General features: G+C 49.5%; 2 protein-coding genes across 2 annotated transcripts; both read left to right on the top strand.

The window, feature by feature from the left end:
• Nucleotides 1-6,241: 6,241 nt before the first annotated feature.
• Nucleotides 6,242-10,891, top strand: LOC120866381 (C-C motif chemokine 14-like). The gene is made up of 3 exons (XM_040244072.1): nucleotides 6,242-6,508; nucleotides 9,699-9,813; nucleotides 10,289-10,891. Exons 1-3 carry the CDS (start codon nucleotides 6,334-6,336, stop codon nucleotides 10,371-10,373), a joined length of 375 nt encoding a protein of 124 aa, XP_040100006.1. The 5' UTR covers nucleotides 6,242-6,333; the 3' UTR covers nucleotides 10,374-10,891.
• A 1,633-nt stretch (nucleotides 10,892-12,524) lies between these two features.
• On the top strand, nucleotides 12,525-18,247 carry CCL16 (C-C motif chemokine ligand 16). The gene is made up of 4 exons (XM_040244074.1): nucleotides 12,525-12,908; nucleotides 13,517-13,798; nucleotides 16,905-17,025; nucleotides 17,461-18,247. Exons 2-4 carry the CDS (start codon nucleotides 13,729-13,731, stop codon nucleotides 17,570-17,572), a joined length of 303 nt encoding a protein of 100 aa, XP_040100008.1. The 5' UTR covers nucleotides 12,525-12,908; nucleotides 13,517-13,728; the 3' UTR covers nucleotides 17,573-18,247.
• The last annotated feature ends 1,265 nt before the right edge of the window (nucleotides 18,248-19,512 follow it).

Genomic DNA, 19,512 nt, shown 5'->3' with positions numbered 1-19,512 from the left:
TTCGATGGAGTTGGGAGAAGCAAAAGAGGCAACACAGATGCTAAGGGTTCCGGCCTATATTTTGAGCCCTGTGTGATCTTTCCTATTGCTCTCATTAGTTGGGGTGTCCACAGAAGCTTTTGACTTCTCTGTCGAGCGTTTTGTGTGTTTTTTTGTTTGTTTGTTTGTTTATTTTCTGTTTTGTTTTGTTGTTTTAGCAGAGAAAGATTTATTGCAAGGCCAGGCAAAGAGACAAGCTGACTCATGCCCTAAAAAGCCTCGAGCTCCCCAGAGGGTTTCAGCAAACCATTTTAAAAAGTCAGGTGAGAACTCATGTACACCCGTGGCGGATTCATGTCAATGTACGGCAAAACCAATACAGTATTGTAAAGCAAAATAAAGTAAAAAAAAAAAGTGAGTGAAAAAAAACAAGTCAGGTGAGGGTGGGGAGGGTTGCAGGGTATGTGATCAGATCATGCACAATTCTCTGATTGGCTGATGATGAGAGCACAGGGTGGTGTCACAAGGGTTAACTTTACCAGGACTGAGGCTTCAAAAGTCCTTAGGCTTTTGAACTGTGGTGTTGGAGAAGACTTTTGAAGAGTCCCTTGGACTGCAAGGAGATCCAACCAGTCCATCCTAAATGAAATCAGTCCTGAATATTCCCTGGAGAGACTGATGCTGAAACTGAAACTCCAATACTTTGGCCACCTGATGTGAAGAGCTGACTCATTGGAAAAGACCCTGATGCTGGGAAAGACTGAAGGCAGGAGAAGGGGACAACAGAGGATGAGATGGTTCGATGACATCACCAACTCGATGGACATGAGTTTGAGTAGGCTCTGGGAGTTGGTGATGGACAGGGAGGCCTGGCATGCTGCAGTCCATGGGGTCACAAAGAGGAGGACACAACTGAGCGACTGAATTGAGGCTCCAGGAGGCCTGGGGCTATGAGCTCCTGGTCATCCAGTAGGTAACATCTTCCATCTGATGAAGAGTTTTCACATCTGTAAAACAACTCAGGAAATGTGTATCAGATACTATTATCTAGGTAGTTCAGAGAAGAGCTAAAGCAGAGGATATGGGGGACAAGTCTGTCCTGAGAAGGCCCCAGAGGGTCCTGCTTTCCCCCTTTTCTTTGATACTCTTGAGATTTTGTTTCAGAAGCTTGACGATCTCAAAGAACTATTGGAGTAAAGCAATGCTAGCCCTCAGGGCAACGTGTGTGGGTTCGCTGGGCCCTCTGGCTGGTTGACTTGCCAACTGAGTAGAGTGGAACGGTGAGCACAGACCGCCTGGGCTGTAGGCCAGGTGCCTCGTGATCAAGGCTTTGGTTCACAGCAATGGCAGCTGGAAAGAAATGAGGGGTGACCTGAGTCTTTCCTTCCTGACCAAGCACCTGGTCGATCACAGCTGTTCTCTGAGCTCTTTGAGGAGACAGTGCAGTGTTATGTAAAGTCAGTTACACAATCCTCTCTTTTCCCAGTTTCTGGAAAACAGCATGTTCTCTTTCGTCTCCTTGCTCTCTGTGGTGACTCTGCCAGAAATGCCCCCTGCTCTCAACCCTCCAGCGAAACTCGATCCATTTAGATGCCACCCTCACTGTCCCAGTCAGAATACCCCTCTCCCTTTCTCTAGAATCCTGAAGCAGATATTTATCATCACTCAAGCTGACAGTGATTGAGTGACTGTGCTATGCTAAGTCGCTCAGTCGTGTCTGCCTCTTTGCGACCCCATGGACTGGAGTCCACCAGGCTCCTCTGTCCCTAGGATTCTTCAGGCAAGAATCCTGGAGTGGGTTGCCATTTTCTTCTCCGCAGGATCTCCTGGACCCAAGGATCGAACCCACACTCTTGCATTGGCAGACAGATTCTTTCCAAGGAAGCCCTGAAAAAGTTTAAACATGGCTCAGTAAGTCTGACAACCAATTTTTGAATTTTTAAAAGTAAAAATCTTGGGACTACCCTAGTGGTCCCGTGGTTAAGATTCCATGCTCCCCCCAAAAAAAAAAAGATTCCATGCTCCCAATGCAGGAGGCATGGTTTCCATCCCTGGAGGGGGAACTAAGATCCCACTTACCATGTGGTGTCGGGGAAAAAAAAAATCTTACCAGTGCAAAATAGCTAGAAAAATATGTGCTTTAAAGTTGTAAAAAAAAAAAAACAAAAACACCCATACATTTACTATTTCACTTTTAGAACCATAGACAAGATTTTTAAAGTAATGTAGCTCATACCCTTTTCTCTTGACATGGACCCGGGCTGGGGCAGAGGGCCCACTTGATTATGGACGGTGGGGTCTGTATTTGTCACATACAAGTGGTGTAGCAAAGAAGTAAACATACTAAGGCTCCCACCCACCCTTTCAGTATTATTCAGTTTTTTTAAATCAATGCAAATGTGTTGATTTGAAAAATATTATTTTAATGTGTTTTAAAAGGCACTCCTGCATACTCATCAGTGGGCCACAGAAGAACCTTTGAGGCCTCTGATTATGTTGCCATCAAAGTCCATTCACCCCACTGTTTTGTAATTTTCATTTACTTTTTTGAGTTCCCTCTTCAAGCTATGAGGTCAGGGTCACTTCCAGGCTGAGTCCATGATATTATGACAAAGAAAGGATGTGGTCACTAAACCCATTCTCTCTTCCCACTGGGCACATAGATGATGTATATTTTTCTTACCTTTGCCATTAAGTTGGAGTGAGGTGACTTCATTTTGGCCCTGGAGTGTAAGTGAAAGTAATTTATGCTATTTCCAGAAATGGGCCATGAAAATCTGCCTATCTCCCTCTGCTCCTCCCCGTTGGCAGCAAACTTGGAGGCTCCTTTTTTGAAAATCTTCACAAGATAGAAGATGTGAAAAGCGTCATCAAGAGGGAAAAGAATTGCAGAAAGAAGAGGCCAAAAACCTCTCAAAAATTAAAAGGCAAAGAAAATGAGTGTTTTCTAAGTAAATTACAAATGAAAGTTCTGCTTACTCCTAATTTTTACTGTTCAGCCATTTTTCTTTTTTAATTTATTTATTTATTTTAATGGGAGGCTAATTATTTTACAATATTGTAGTGGTTTTTGCATACATTGACATGAATCAGCCATGAATGTACATATGTTCCCCATCCTGAACCCTCCTGCCACCTCTCTCCCCATCACATCCCAGCCATTTTTCTTGACCTTGCTCTCTGATTCCATACATTCCAGGGTGTTCAATGGATTTGTAACTATTAAATAAAAATAGCTGTTATTTATTAAATCATGTAAAAGTGTTAAAATTAAATTTTATTGATAAAAAAATGAGTGCATGAAAAAGCCTTGCCCAGCACACACACACATACACACACACCCCATTGCTGACTCACAGCATACTGTGAAATGAGCAAGAAATAAACCTTCATTTAATGACTCCCCTGAGATTTATGGGTTGTTTATTATAGCAGTGAGCATATCCAGGCTAATAGTAGGTAGGAACTCAAAAACTGCTTGAAAAATAAAGACTTTCCTCTAAAGATCCAAGCAACAACTTGGCAGGTAGGCTAGTTTCCGCAAAAACAAAGAGAATGTCATTATTTTGTCCCAACTCACATTCTTCCCAGAAACAGCTTGTTTCCTTACATTGTTGCTGACGTCAATTTCTATCACTTGACTAGAGGCATTTAAACAGTGTTATTATAGACAACAATACAGAAATTTTCGAATAAATGACAGTCTTGGCACCCAAGCATGAGAATTCAGCTATTTCCTGTGAGATATACATACTTAGACCAGCTCAATTCATCCTTCTTCTGAAACATATACTTACAGGAATTTCCTCGATGGTCCAGTGGTTAAGAATCTACCCTGCAATGCAGGGGATACAGGTTCGATCCCTGGTTGGATAACTAAGATTCTGCAGAGCAACTGAGCCCACAAACCACAGCTAGAGAGTCTATATGCTGCCAGGACGGTTCTGCATGCTGCAACTAAGACCCAATGCAGCCAAATAAATATTTTTTTAAGTAAATAAATAAAACACATACTTACAGATCATTTGGTATCTGCTAGGCCTGCCCTGCCTCGATGAGTGGAGGAGAGAAGATGGAAACAGCCTTCTAACCACAAAAGCAGGAAAAATGGGGCAAGGGCCCCCCTGGAAGAGTGTGGTCAAGGCCACTGGACTGAGAGATGGAAGAGTGGATTGGTCTTGCATCCAAATCATTTCATGAATATGAGCGAGTCTCTACCCTTCCTGAGTCCCAATTCCTCCTCTGTAAATGGCCCATGTAGACAGATCTAAGGACAGCAAGTACATAGCACCGAGCTGCCCCTTCACAGGAAGCACATCAGTCACTTGATCCACAGACACGGCTTCAGAACAGTTTCCAGCACTGAGCTCCAGGCCACCGCTAGTCCAAGAACCCTGCTAGCTGCTTGCTAGAGTCCCTTGGACTGCAAGGAGATCCAACCAGTCCATCCTAAAGGAAATCAATCCTGAATATTCATTTGAAGGACTGACGCTGAAGCTGAAACTCCAATACTTATGGCCACCTGAAGTGAAGAACTGACTCATTGGAAAAGACCTTGATGCTGGGAAAGATTAAAGGCAGGAGAAGAAGGAGGTGACAGAGGATGAGATGGTTGGATGGCATCACTGACTCGATGGACGTGAGTTTGAGCAGGCTCTGGGATTTGGTGATGGACAGGGAAGCCTGGCTTGCTGCAGTCCATGGGGTTGCAAAGAGTCAGACACGACTAAGCAACTAAACTGAACTGAACCCCAAATAAGGCATCTTCTAGGTCCCCATTAAGCTTCTCTGTCATGAAGTCAGAAACCGGGAAAAGGTCCCAAAGAGATCTACTCCCTGAACTCAGAAATGTCTCAGACTAAAGATTTTATAGAGAAGCCAAACCAAGCAGAACGATTTTAGAGACCGCTGGATTGGGACTCCCATGGTTCTTCTCCATAGCATAGTGGTTAAGAACACAGACTTGAAAGACTTCCCTAGTGGTCCAGTGGCTAAGACTCCATGCTCCTAATGCAGGGGGCCTAGGTTCCATCCCTTTGTCGGGAAACTAGGTTCCACATGCCACAATTGAAAATTCCTCATGCCACAGCTAAACATCTCATGTGCCACTATGAGGATCGAAGATCCTGCACACCGCAACTAAGACTCAGCACAGCCAAATGATTAGATAATTTTTTTTTTTTTTTTAAAGAACATAGACTTGGGAACCAGACTACTCAATCAGAGTTTGAAGCCTGATTCCACTTATCAACTGTCAGAGCTTGGGCAAGTTATGGATGCTTTTTGTGCCTCAGTTTCCTCAACTGCTAATATAAGGCTTAAAATGCCTAATATTCATGAAGCATTTGGGACAACAGCTAGTGTGTGTTAAAGTGTGTGTGTGTGCACCCAAGGTTGCTTCAGTCATGTCCAACTCTTTGCAACGATATGGACTGTATCTTCTGTCCATGGGATTCTCCAGGCAAGAATACTGGAATGGGTTGCTATACCCTCCTCCAGGGGATGTTCCTGATCCAGGGATCAAACCCACGTCTCATGTCTCCTGCATTGGCAAGCAGGTTCTTTACCACTAGCACAACCTGGGAAGCCCCATATTAAAGTATAAAGCTTGTTAAATAAATTATCTACTGAGCACCATGGCACTTCTTCACCCCCAGGGGACAGTGAAGGAGTGAGGATGAGGTTGGGAGCCAAAGATTCTGCTGAAGAGCTTAAGTGAGGATTTTCAAGACTGGAGGCCTTATCCTGTTACCCCAAATCCCCTCTGACCTCTGGCCCCCATACAGCCTTGTTCTGGGGCCTGGAACCAGAACTAAGTACAGGACATATCCCAGCCTTGAGATCTTGAGCTAAGGCTGAGCCAGTCTCCCCTCCCCACTGGGCTCGTGGTCTTTCTATGCCTAAGGAAAGGCTTCTGTCAGAGGGTTAAACAGGGCTTCCCAAGTTGCTCAGTGGTAAAGAATCCGCCTGCAGGAGATGGAGGAGACGTGGGTTCGATCCCTGGGTCAGGAAGATCCCCGGGCAGCCCTCTCCAGTATTCTTGCCTGGAGGACCCATGGACAGAGGAGCCTGGTGGGCTACAGTCCATGGGGTCACAAAGAGTCAGACACGACTGTGCAACTGAGCGTGGGATAAAAAATTAAAAATCATATCTACAATGTGGCAATAGAAAAGGGTTAAACATATTCCCACCAGGGTGGAGGTTAATTTCCTCTCTGAAATCTTGGCTCTCCAGGCTTCCTTCACTCCACCCTCAGCACATGTACAGGATGTGAAATCGCTGAGGGATCCACTGCTTCCTACTTCCCTTTGAAATCCTAGTTCCCTTACTGAAAAATAAAAAAATTTGTCTCGATGAACATTTCTCAAAACTTCCGAAGCCCGGGAGCCTCTGAAGCCCCTACCAGGCTACCTCTCCCCCTGCAGCTGCTCCTCCACGGGAGGATGAAGGTCTCCATGGCAGCCGTCTCCTTCCTCCTCCTCCTCAGCATCTCTGTGGCCCTTGGGTCCAAGAATGAATTCTCTTCAAGTAAGTGCAACACCTTCCAACCGGGTCCCTGTGGGATAGCAAGCAGGAGCTGGGTTGCTGGGATGCGAAGAGAAAGGGGCTCCAGAAGGAGGTCTAGTGTCTGCTTTTCTTTATTACTGAAGTATGGTTGCTGTGAGCTCGGTCATAAAGAATCCGCCTGCCAAACAGGAGATGCGGGTTTAATCCCTGGATCAGGGAGATCCCCTAGAGGAAGACATGGCAACCCACTCCAGTATTCTTGCCTGGAGAATCCCACGGACAGAGGAACCTGGCCGGTTACAATCCAGGGGTGGCCGGTTACAATCCAGGAGTCACAAAGAGTCTAAATAACAACAACATAGTTGCTATACAAGGTTGTATAGACTTCCCAGGTGGCTCCAGTGGTAAAGAACCCCACTGCCAGGAGATGCAAGAGACTTGGGTTGGATCCCTGGGTGGGGAAGATCCCCTGGAAGAGGATACGGCAACCTACTCCAGTACTCTTGCCTGGGAAATCCCATGGACAGAGGAGTCTGGTGGGCTACAGTCCATAGGGTCACAAAGAGTCAGACACGACTGAAGTAACTTAGCATGCATGCACACACAAGGTTATATTACGTAGGGTGTTTAATATAGTGATTCATAATTTTTAAAGATCATATTCAATTTACAGTTATAAAATATTGACTGTATTCCCTGTGTTGTATAATGTATCTTTGTAGCTTATTTTATACTTAATTGTTTGTACATCTTAATCCCCTAGCCCAACTTTGCCCCTCCCCTCTTCCTTCTCCCTACTGGTAAACACTGTTGTTCTCTATATCTGTGAATATATTTCTTCTTTGTTCTATTCATTTGTTTGTTGTGTTTTTTAGATTCTTCATATAAGGATATGATCTGTGTTTATTTCTCTCTGTCTGACTTATTTCACTTAGCATGCTCTGTTGCTGTGAAAGTCACTCAGTTGTGTCCTACTCTTTGCAACCCCATGGATATAGTCCGTGGAATTCTCCAGGCCAGAATGGGTAGCCTTTCCCTTCTCCAGGGGATCTTCCCAATCCAGGGATCAAACTCAATTCTCCCGCATTGCAGGCAGATTCTCTACCAGCTGAGCCACAAGGGAAGCCCAAGAATACTGGAGTGGGTAGCCTATTCCTTCTCCAGTGGATCTTCCCGGCCCAGGAATCGAATGGGGGTCTCCTGCATTGCAGACGGACTCTTTACCAACCGAACTATCAGGGAATCACTTAGCCCTCCAAGTCCAACCAGGTGGCTGCAAATGGCAATATTTCATTCTTTTTATGGCTGAGTAGTATTCCATTGTGTCTGGTGTCCTCTTAAACTGGTTTCATCCTCACATTGCCCAGGACCAGTCCCCTAAGCCACCATTTTTGAGCTTGTTTCTTCGGAAGAGCTGCCTTTACAGGCAACCCAAGCTATTCCTCACTCTGCAATTTTACCTCGTTTCCTTTCTAGAAACTGAGGGGAAAGATAGAAGGCTGTTGAGATAAAGCTAGAGTAAACTGGGTGGAATGGGGACAGTTTGCTTTGCTATCTGAGCAGTCACTGGGCAGCTCAGAGGAATGCAGTGACCGTGGTTCTCAGGGACCAGGGGGTCCCTTAGTCCACTCTTCAGGGGGTGAGAGTGCTGCTGGAGATGGCACTGAATAAGACGACCAGCCCTTCCCTTGCCACCCGAGCACCGCGGTGATCCCGAGGCCATCGCTGTGCACACCCACATTTCTGTCCAGGTTGGTCACATAACTTGACGGCCCCAGTCACTGCACCCCTAACTGCAAGGCCCTTGATCTGAGACCCCTTCCCTGCTGCCCCGTAATTCAATCTTGGTGTGACTTTGTTGTCACCCCCTCGTACCTCCTACAAGAGTCATGAGATTTCAGAATCAAAAAATAACTGAAAAAATACAGTGACTTTTTTTAAGTGTTTTAGATCAGGAAAACTTTTCTTCCAGCAAAATCTTACACAGGAAGCCCAAAATGTAAAACAGGGGAAAAACGGCAGATGGGGTCTTATACCTGTGACTCAGCTCCCAGGCACCTCTGTGCCTCCAGAAAGCTGTGTGTAAAATGCAGTCAGCTGCCAATGCAGTTAACCGCCAATGCAGTCAGCCGCCAATGCAGTCAGCTGCCAGTGCAGTCAGCCGCCTTGTTCACAGATGACGAGACATGGGGGTGATGGGTGCAAAGCCAGCAGAGGCTGGGTGAGGTTAGATCTGGAAGTCCTAGCTCCCTGGCCATTGTCCATGGGGCTTGGTGTGGGCATTTTGCCCTCTTGGCAGGGCGTGGGTTCAGTGGGGATCAGGCAGGATAGGGGCATTGGGAGGGATAGGATCTGCATTCCCAATTGTATCGGGATTTTTTTCCTCCTAACAACCCTTCTCCCCAGGGATGCTGTGTGCTCGCTGAGATCTGGACTTGGCTGCTCTTCCATCCAGAGTTCAAAGTCATCAGCCAGTCCTTTGGGGGTGGGGTGGCAATTGTCGTGGTCTATGCGCAGGTTGGAAAAGAATTTCCAGACATGGTGCAGAATGAGAGAATAGAGTTTACCATAGCAGGAGATGCTGTTAGACCAGTGAGCTAGCTCAAGACAGAGACAGTGCCTTTCGTGGGCTGGTAGTCAATTTTTATAGCCTCAAGACAAAGAAACTTCCTGCTAGAAGGGTGGTGTTAGGTGGTTGGTTAGGATGCTATAGGATGGATATTTTGTCTAATGTGGGGTCAGGGAGCTGGCCGGTTTAGAGCAGGGGGGCTCATGACAACAGAGCTTCCCTCGTGGCTCAGACGGTAAAGAATCTGCCTGCAATGCAGGAGACCTGGGTTTGATCCCTGGGTCAGGGAAGATCCCCTGGAGAAGGGAATGGGAAACCCACTCCAGTATTCTGGCCTGGAGGAGTCCATGGACAGGGGAGCCTGGTGGGCTACAGTCCATGGGGTGACTTTGGTAAAGGACTCCGTGAGGGTGAGAGAAAGGGAGGCAGGATGATCAGTGATAAAGGAGGAGAGAAAGAGGAGCTTGGGGATTAGCCTGAGAGGGAGGCCAGAGGACTGAGTTTTTTCTACAGCCCTCTCTCTGAATTCTGGGGTGCTCTCCTTCCTTCCCTCCTGCACCCCCTAGGGTTCCAGAGGCAGCCAGCACCCCACATCTTTAACAAGCACCCTGATCTCAGCTTCGCTTCCCTCTTTCTCCTCAGGAGGACCTTACCACCCTGCCGAGTGTTGCCTCACCTACGTGAGCCGGGCAGTCCCCCGGCAGCGCATTTCAAGCTATTATGAGACCAGCAGCCAGTGCTCCAAACCTGGGATCATGTAGGCGGCACCCACACACTGCCCTGGGGGAGGGGGAGCCCATAGGGCTGGGAGCACGGTGGGGGAGGGCAGGGGGGAGAACTCAGGATGGGTGCTCCCTAGAGTGCTCTCAGCTGTGCCCATAGAGAGAAGCAGCACGGGGTGGGGTGAGGGGAAGCAGACTTGGGGCTCTGGGGCCTTCGGGGGGCCCCTGCTGGGGCCAGGAGGAAGCTGGGCCCATGGATGAGGGTGTGGGGGGGAGGGGAAGGGGAGGCAAGGGACACCTCCTGGGTGGGGCACGGAGACGGGACGGGTCTAAGCGGCCCTGAGGGGCTGGAGGGTGTATCAGAAAAGACACTGGCCCTGGGCTGCCTCTAACTAAGGAAGGGGAACCAGTCTGGGCGGGATGAGGAATCTGTGAAGAAGGAAGGGCTGGCTCTCGCTTCCTGGCTCCCGGAGCCTCGGTTGGTCATCCTTCTCCCCTCTTGTTCCACAGCTTCATCACCAAGAAGGGCCACTACATCTGTGCCAACCCCCGTGATGGCTGGGTCCAGGACTATATCAAGGAACTGGAGGAATGACCCAGAAGCAATGGAGAAGAACTCAGCTTGGGATTTAAAGAGAAGGGGTTGAACCCCACTCCCCTCCTCCCAACTCAGCCCCAGCCTCCTCCTGGGAGTTGCCCTGACTTGAATTAAAGACCAGTCAGGCCCTTCCCTGCCCTCATTCATTTCTAATAAATTTCCCCGCTGGCAGCGGACTTGAGGACACTGATGAGCCCAGCCATGCATGCTCTGGCAGGGCAGCTCAGGGTGCCACCCTCAACCTCATGTTTGGCCAGAGCCTGGTGCAAAAAAAAAAAAAAATGGGTCAGGTCTGCCATGGAGGTAGAGAGAAACTGAGCAGGAAGTGAGGAAGACACGCTGTGTAAAGGCTACCTTGAGACAGTAATGACCACAATAAAAACAGATACTATTTTTGTAGCACCTCCATAGTCCAAGCACTCTGCTAAAGCAGTCTATGTGCATTCATTTATTTAAGCTTCACAAGGAAAGCTTGATTTTGCAGGTAGATCTTCATTAAAGGCCTCTCTATAACAGTCAAGTTCCATAGTTTTTTTCTGTGCTGGTCCCAAGGCCTTTGTCCCCTGCTGGCTAAGACAGGAATGACTGATGGACAAATTTTATCCAATTCTTCCCCATCCACACACACACATCAGGTTGCACTATATTGTTTTATTCATTTTTGTGTACTCCACAAGGCATAGCAAAAAGTCTGGCCCACATCAGGTGCTCAGGAAGTGGATGGATGAGTGGTAGATGGATGGATGGGTGGTGGATGGGTGGGTGGGTGGATAGATGGATGCATGCATAGATGGATGGATGGATGAATGGATGGTACATAGATGGATGGGTGGATGGATAGATGCATGGATGGGTGGGTGGATAAATGGATGGATGGATAGATGGGTGGATGGATGGATAGTTGGGTGGATGCGGATGAATGGGTGGATGGGTGAATGCATAGATGGGTGGATGAATGGATGGTGGATGGGTGGATAGACGGAATGAGAAAGGAACCAAGAGGAAGCTTATGCTCCAGCTGACCCCAAAGGCTCTCAGACCCATCTTCCAGGTTCAAGGAGCTCTGCATACGCAGAGGAAGAGCACACCCAGTGTAGACCCTATGACCACCCTCCCTGGTCTCCAGCCCTCCACAAAGACCAAGCGGGTGCCTGCACAGCAAAGGCACAGCAGGCTTCCTCCTACCTCGTCTCCTCCCCACACAGAGGTTAAGGGGTTATCTCATATACCTACCCTCTACCCTCATAAGAAGCCACAGCTTTACCACCACTAACTGCCTTGAACCCACCAGGACTAATTGCATTGCCTGCTTTCCCCTATTTTATAAGCAATCTTGCCAAACAGCAAGACCCACAAGGATTTTCGACATCCTTGTTTCCCCACTGCTACTGCTGCTAAGCTGCTTCACTCGTGTCCGACTCTGTGCGACCCCATAGACGGCAACCCACCAGGCTCCCCCATCCCTGGGATTCTCCAGGCAAGAACAGTGGAGTGGGTTGCCATTTCCTTCTCCAATGCAGGAAAGTGAAAAGTGAAAGTGAAGTCGCTCAGTCGTGTCCGGCTCTTCACGACAACATGGACTGCAGCCTACCAGGCTCCTCTGTCCGTGGGATTTCCCAGGCAAGAGGACTGGAGTGGGGTGCCATCGCCTTCTCCTAGCCCCCCCCAAAACTCCCATCTCCTGAAACACTCCCTCAGGCCTCTAGAGGTCACAGTCCATCAAAGAGCAAATCCCCTCTTTCATTTCTTCTCTGAAAGCTGCCTTCAGCCTGGAACAGGGTTCTGAGGCAGTCTGAAAAGAGAACATACTGAGGGGCAGGTCCGTGAGCCCATGCTAAGTTGCTTTGTAGCCCACCAAGACCCTCTACTGGAGTGGGTTGCCATGCCCTCCTCCAGGGCATCTTCCCTACCCAGGGATTGAACCTGCATCTCCTAGGGCTCCTGCATTGCAGGTGGATTCTTTATCATTGAGCCGCCAGGGAAGCCCGAGGGGGCAGGTGCAGCTTTAGCCAAAGCCAAGGGCAGAAGCTGGAACTCTGGGACCCAGAAGCAGGTTGTCAGATTCACCGTGTTGGACGGCCCTCTGCTGGCCATGATGGCCACGGTGGCAGGGTGGATTAACCCACACTGAGGGCACCCAGGCTTCCCAGGTGGCGCTAGGGGTAAAAAACTCGCCTGCCAATGCTGGAGACCCAAGAGAAGCCGGTTTGATCCCTGGGTTAGGAAGATCCCCTGGAAGAGGATACGGCAACCCACTCCAGTATTCTTGCCTGGAAAGTCCGAAGGACAGAGGAGCCTGGCGGGCTACAGTCCATGGGGTCGCAAAGAGTTGGACATGACTGGAGACTTTACCCGCACACACGAGGGCACCCAGGAGGGATCAGCCGATTAGACCTGAAACTGGTTCCCAGTCCAAGGTCCAAAGAGGTAAACGAGAGCATTGACAAATGAGACAAACGTTTCAGCAAACAAAGATCTGGTGCTTAGGAATTGGGGGAAGAGTATTAGTGGCATAGTCTGCAACAGGAAAGTGTGAGTTTCATCGTGTGTCCTTGGACAGGGGGTGAGGGGGACACTCTTTTCCGAAGTCACTAAACCCCACCCTTGCCTCAGTCTGTGCTCTCTCTAACCCTGCTTTCTGTTGGCCTCCCGAAGACTGATCACCTGGGGAAAAGGTCGGTTCAACCCTCCCTCTTCTTTCCCCAAGTAGAGATGGGGGCCGGGAACATGATGAAGCCACACAGATTCTTTTTTCAGGACTGCCTACCTGGCTCCGTGGTAAAGAATCTGCCTGTCAATGTAGGAGACTTAGGTTCAATCCCTGGGTCGAGAAGATCCCCTGGAGGAGGGCATGGCAACCCACTCCAGTATTCTGACCTGGAGAATCCCACAGACAGAGGAGCCTGGTGGGTTACAGTCCATGGGGCCACAAAGAGTCAAGTCGACTTAGCAACTAAACAGCATCTGCTTCCTACCCACGTGAGTTTTATTTAGGCTCTCTAAGCCTCAGGGGCCTCATCTGCAAAATGGGAATAAAGTCTTTACTCCCCTCTGTGAAGTTTAAGTAAAATAGGGCCTGAAGGGAGCTGACACCCAGCGCACGTTCTCCACACCTTCCCTTTCTCTTTTCCTTCATGCAGCTGCAAATATTAGCAAATTCAACTGTGCACCAGACCCCGCCCTCCACTGCCCTCCCTTTCAGCAAACACGAAGGGAGGACCGTCGTCTCTCCTCCTCCGCCCACTCTGAACTGGTCAGAGTCCAGAGAGCTGAGGGCCCCGCATGGGTGACCAGCAAGGAAGGAGACTGTGTCCGCCCAGCCTCCCCCAGAGCCTGACTGCCCACTGAGAGGATGAAGGTCTCCGTGGCTGCCCTCTTTCTCCTCATCCTCACCATCACTTCTGCTGTTCACAGTCAGCCAAGTGAGTCCACCTGCCCCTGGAGGGCGGCACTGAGGCAAGGGAACAGGCAGCGGGCCACGAGGAGTGCTCAGGCCTCCGTCATCAGCTCCAGGCCCCCTCCCCGCCTGCACCCGTAGCTGCTGCACACCGGCCCCTGGCAAGCAGAGCCGAGCTGAGCAGAGCTGCTGGGGCTGGGCAGTTTCAGGAAGCTGGGTCGAGGTCATGTCAGGAGTCCTGAGGACACAGCAGGAATGATCATTTGGGAGGAAGAGCCAAGGAAGGAGCAGAAGGGACAATCCCAGACGTACGCGATGAGGAGGAAGGCGAGGCAAAAGGCGAGGGTGAGAAAAGACATGCCTGCTCTGGCAGGGCAGGACCGAGGGAGTCAGGGAGGCCGGCGGAGGGACATGTGGGGCCAGGCCCAGGACGGGGAGTCTGAAGCCAGACACCCCTTGCGGGCAGGGTCTGTTGTAGATTTCTGGGACTGCCATGGCAACCAAGAGATGCCCCAATGGGATGCCCACATGTGCCACTTGAGGATTTCTGGACCCTATCTCCATCTACCAGCCTAGGGCTAAAAAGTTTGTAGAAAAGAGAAAAGGGGTTGAAGGAGATTGAAAGGCTTTGGAGCCATGAGACAGACGCATGGGCTCTGCCTCCACCAGCGTTTATGAGGCCTGGTGACAGGCCAGGGATCAGAGACTCAGGCCATCTCTCAGTACACAGCCGCCCTCAAGGGCCCCAGCCCTTCCTTTCTCCCTAAGGCTGCCCTTGGCACGTAGTCTGGCTGGATTCTGCCTTTGTGAACCCTCGGGGGAGCGAGGGTCACACACCGTGTAATCTGCCCACACACTCTCAGGACGCCCCTGGCCCTTGTAAACATCACCTTAAAGAACCAGGGCCACTGTGGGTAGAGGTGCTGCCTGGGGGTGGGAGGGGGCAATAGTGCCCTTCGGAAACGTCAGGCAGGAAGAAAAATGGCCCAGCCAAAGCATGGATCCGCCAAATGGTGCCCTGGAGACGTCTCAAGCTTTGCCACCTACTGGACACAAGCGTCAGGGATTTGCACTCTGCAGGTCTGGGGGCTGGGGAAGGTGATACCCTCGAATGATGAGCAGTCAGGGGAGCTCAAGGGAGACACAGCGCTACCAACCAACCAAGTCTGGCCTCCTGGGAGTGTCAGAGAGAGGGAGAGAGAGCACTTTCCAGGCCAGTAGAGTGGCCATTACTACCATTAGCTCTTTAAAAAAAAAAAGTTTTTATTTTGTATTGGAGTACAGCCACAACAATGTTGTGACAGTTTCAGGCGAACAGGGAAGGAACTCAGCCATATGTATACATGTCCATTCTCCCTACCATCAGCTCTTAATCACAAGCACTGACACTTTCTACACCAGACTCTGAGTTAAGGGTTTTACAAGCATTTTCTCAACTCATCCTCACTACGATCCTAGGTCATAACTTTTTTTCTTATTACTGATTCATTTTTATTGAAGTATAGTTGATTTACAATGTTGTTAATTCCTGTTATACAGCAAAGTGATTTGGTTATACATATATATGCATTCTTTTAAAATGTTGTTTCATTATAGTGTAGCATAGGATATTTTGTTACTTGCAGAATAATTGTTTTACAATGTTGTGTTAGTTCCTGCTGTACAGCAATGTGAATCAGCTGGATGTTTGCATCCATCCTTGCCCTCTTGGGCCTCCCCCCAACCCATCATCCCACCACTCTAGGTCATCACAGGGCACTGAGCTGAGTGGCCTAGGTTATACAGTGGCTTCCCACTAGCTATCTGTTTTACAGTGGGTTGAGTAATGGCACCCCACTCCAGTGTTCTTGCCTGGAAAATCCCATGGGCAGAGGAGCCTGGTGGGCTGAAGTCCGTGGGGTCGTGAAGAGTCAGACACGACTGAGTGACTTCACTTTCACTTTTCACTTTTCACTTTCATGCATTGGGGAAGGAAATGGCAACCCACTGCAGTGTTCTTGCCTGGAGAATCCCAGGGACGGGGGATCCTGGTGGGCTGCCGTCTATGGGGTCGCACAGAGTCGGACTCGACTGAAGCGACTTAGCAGCAGCAGCAGCGTATATATGTCAATGCTACTGTCTCAATTCATCCTACCTTCTCCTTCCCCTACTGTGTAGGACAGAGCTTTTTTACTTTCATTTAAAGGGTGAAGACATCCAGAGAGGTTAAGAAATTTGCCTGTGATTCAAGTCATTTAGTCAAGACTCCAATCCATGCTGCTAAGTCGCTTCAGTGCCATCGCCTTCTCCGCCAATCCATGCTGTCTGGCCCCAAAACTTAAACACAAGCCTTTCCCCCTTGCCCTGACTTTTGCTCGTCCCTGTATCTCAGCCTGCCACCGACCTCAGCTTCTCTGGTGCCTCTAGGACAGAATCCAGGCTCCCCAACACAGTTCAGAAGGGGTGCAGCCCTCCCCGCCCTCTTTAATATCCTCTTCCTACCCACCTTGCACTCCAGCTCCTGGAATGGCTCCATCTTCCCAGACACTCTGGGCTTCCCCCACCTCAGGCCTCCATATATCTCTTTCTTCTAGATCCCATGACCCCTCTGTCTGCCCAAGTCCTGCTCGTCCTTCAGGAATCAGCTCAGACAACACCTGCTGCGGGACTTCTTCCTCAACCACCCAGGCTGGGTCAGGTGCTCCTCGTTCTGTTCCCAGAGCCCCTTGTGTCAAATTCTACTCTATCCCAGACCACATTCGATTGCAGTGTTTATCTTTTCACTTTGCTTTTTCACTCAGACTGGTCTGTAAGGGACACAGGAGTAGTGACTGTATCTTCCACGTGTTCTAACTCCCATAGAGCCTGGCTTGTAATAGGAGCTCAATACATGTTTGCCCAGTCAAGTTCATCAGCAAATGTGAACCCCCCAGTCCTTTGTACTTCATGAAGCTCAGTCCAGAGGCTGAAATATCTACAGAAGATTCATCTTTTTCACTTGTCTGTTACCCATCAAGCTACCATCAATCCCTGCTGACAGACGGCTTTGCCATCACAAGAACGGACAAAATGCAAGAGATGGGAGATGGAGGTGGGCAGCCATGGGCTCCCTCTCTGCCTTCTTAACTCAGCTTTCAATGTCATTCCCTCAGAAATTCCTGAGTCGGTGAACCCCCCACCCACCTGCTGCCAGAAGTATCATGAGAAAGTATTGCCGAAAAAACTGGTGGTGGGATACAGACAGGCCCTCAACTGTTACCTGCCGGCAATCATGTAAGCACCGTCCTGCAGACATTTACAGGGAGCGGGAAGGGGGTTCTGGATCGGCGTACACAGAACCAAGACTCCATGCTAGAACAGGGGAGCAGCAGTTAAGGGCCTGGGCTTTGACTCTCATGGGACAGGCCTGGGTTTTGTTCTAGACTTTGCCACCTACAGAGGCACGTGGCCGGTTCAAGTGGTCCAAGAAACGGTGGCCATAATGGAACCTGAGCCTGAGGGTCTAGGCTGAATGGAGAAGGGCTGAAAGAAGAGATGGTGAGGTCTAGAGGCCAGAGAGGGGAGTTTTTTGAGGGAACCCAGACAGAGGGAGGCCTAGGGAGGTGGTACAGGGCATGAGGCAAGCCCCCAGTGAGCTAGAAGTAGGGGCATGTGGATTGGACCCCTAACTGCTCTGGGGCCCCTGACGGTCTAACTCTGCCTCCACAGCTTCATCACCAAGCGGAAACGAGAGGTCTGTACCAACCCCGACAACGACTGGGTCCAAGAGTACATCAAGGATCCCAGACTTCCTCTGCTGCCTTCCAGGAGGTTGACTTAGGTTAACATCACCAGATGGGAGGAAGAGCAACCCCAGATCCACAACTTGCCCTGGTGGTCAGGCCTCCAATGGAGCCCAAGTTCGACAGGGCAGGGGGGAAGGGGGTAACCCTGTGAAAACGCGGGCAAACTTGTGGTCTGAACAACAAGAGTCACCTTCAGAGAAAGAGGCCAGAGATTCAAAAAAGTAAAGCATTTTGAATATATTCTCAGTCTCCGGAGAAAATGCAAGGTTGAGGGGGAGGGCAGGGATGCATTCTTAACGCTCAGCACAGCACTTTCACATCCTTCTCCTTGTGCTTCAGACCCTCACCTCCCTCCAATGCACCAGCCCATCCTGAATGAGCACGTCCTGCTTCCCAACAGCCAAACCACCTCCGGCTCTCTCTGGCCTCCCACTCATTAAGAGACTCACGGGACTCTTGGCATTTCCTGTCCACACTTATCCTTTTTCTAGGCCTCTTTTTTCATCTATTAGGCTTTTCTTTTAAAGCCTAACCTTTTGGGGCTTCCCTGGTGGTCCAGTGGCTAGGACCCCACGCTCCCAGTGCAGGGGGCCCAGGTTCAATCCCCGGTCAGGGGGCTAGATCCCACACGTTGCAACTGAAAAACCCCTCATGCCGCAACTAAGACCCAAGGCAGCCAAATAAATAAAAATTAAAAACAAAAACCCTAACCTTTTCTTATGGGAATATTCAAATGCTAGTGATTTTTGTCCCTGTTGCTGAGGCTTTGCTGAATTCCCCAATATTGGGTCTTCCCCAGGGTGATGTGGGTGCAGATAGCGCTGAAACAAAGAAGGAGGAGTCAATCCCTAGGTCTCTCCCACTGCAAGCTTTGTAGGATAGGGAAGGGCATTTGGCTAGGCTGGGGGTAAAAGTCCTGGTCCAAAACTCAACCATTCAGTAAACACAGTTTCCTTTATTGCCGACTTTGTTTCTAACTCCCTGCCTCCTTTCTGGGATGGCAGAAACTTAATCTCAGTTTTTTCAGGGTCCTCACATTCCCCTGGGGAAATTTCTCCATTTGGGGAACTGGAGCTTTCACATGGCACCAAGGCCAGATGTGAGGGGGCTTCCCTGGTACCTCAGATGGTAAAGAATATGCCTGCAATGCAGGAGACCTGGCTTCGATTCCTGGGTTAGGGAAGATCCCCTGGAGAAGGTAATGGCATTCTATGCCATTATTCTTGCCTGGAGAATTCCATAGACAGAGGAGCCTGGTAGGTGACAGTCCATGGATCGCTAAGAGTAGGACATGACTGAGTGACTAACACTTTCACTTTATTTTTTTTCCAGACATGGATTATTTTTTCCCCTCCTCCCTACCTCTCTGTCCCCAGCTCAACAATAGGGAGTGGACTCAGACAAAATCCAACATTCCCCCAAAATGGTGTTGTGAAGGCAAAGCAAATTCAGGCAGCTAAAGCTATATGCTGCTAAGTCACTTCAGTCGTGTCCGACTCTGTGTGACCCCATAGACGGCAGCCCACCAGGCTCCCTCGTCCCTGGAGAACACTGGAGTGGGTTGCCATTTCCGTCTCCAATACATGAAAGTGAAAAGTGAAAGTGAAGTCGCTCAGTCGTGTCCGACCCTCAGCGACCCCATGGACTGCAGCCTACCAGGCTCCTCCATCCACGGGATTTTCCAGGCAAGAGTACTGGAGTGGGGTGCCATTGCCTTCTCCGCTAAAGCTATATAGAGAAACAAAATTTGGTGAAGTGATCTTTGGGAAGACTGGTCTTCCAAAGACTTGGATTCTGCTAAACTGACCCAAGTCTGCCCCCCGTGGCCCCTAGTGGTACTACACCATCCTGCCTCTCTGCTTCCCGACCCCAACTGAAGCTAACCCACCCAGACTGGCCAATCAGACTCTCTTAGATGAACTTCGGACCTGAGAAACCAGCCCTGGAGCATTGTCCCAAGGGAAGAGGTATATGC

Source organism: Oryx dammah, unplaced genomic scaffold (assembly GCF_014754425.2).
Source record: "Oryx dammah isolate SB20612 unplaced genomic scaffold, SCBI_Odam_1.1 HiC_scaffold_8, whole genome shotgun sequence".
Taxonomy (NCBI): domain Eukaryota; kingdom Metazoa; phylum Chordata; class Mammalia; order Artiodactyla; family Bovidae; genus Oryx; species Oryx dammah.
This window is presented reverse-complemented; position numbering and strand designations above follow the sequence as displayed.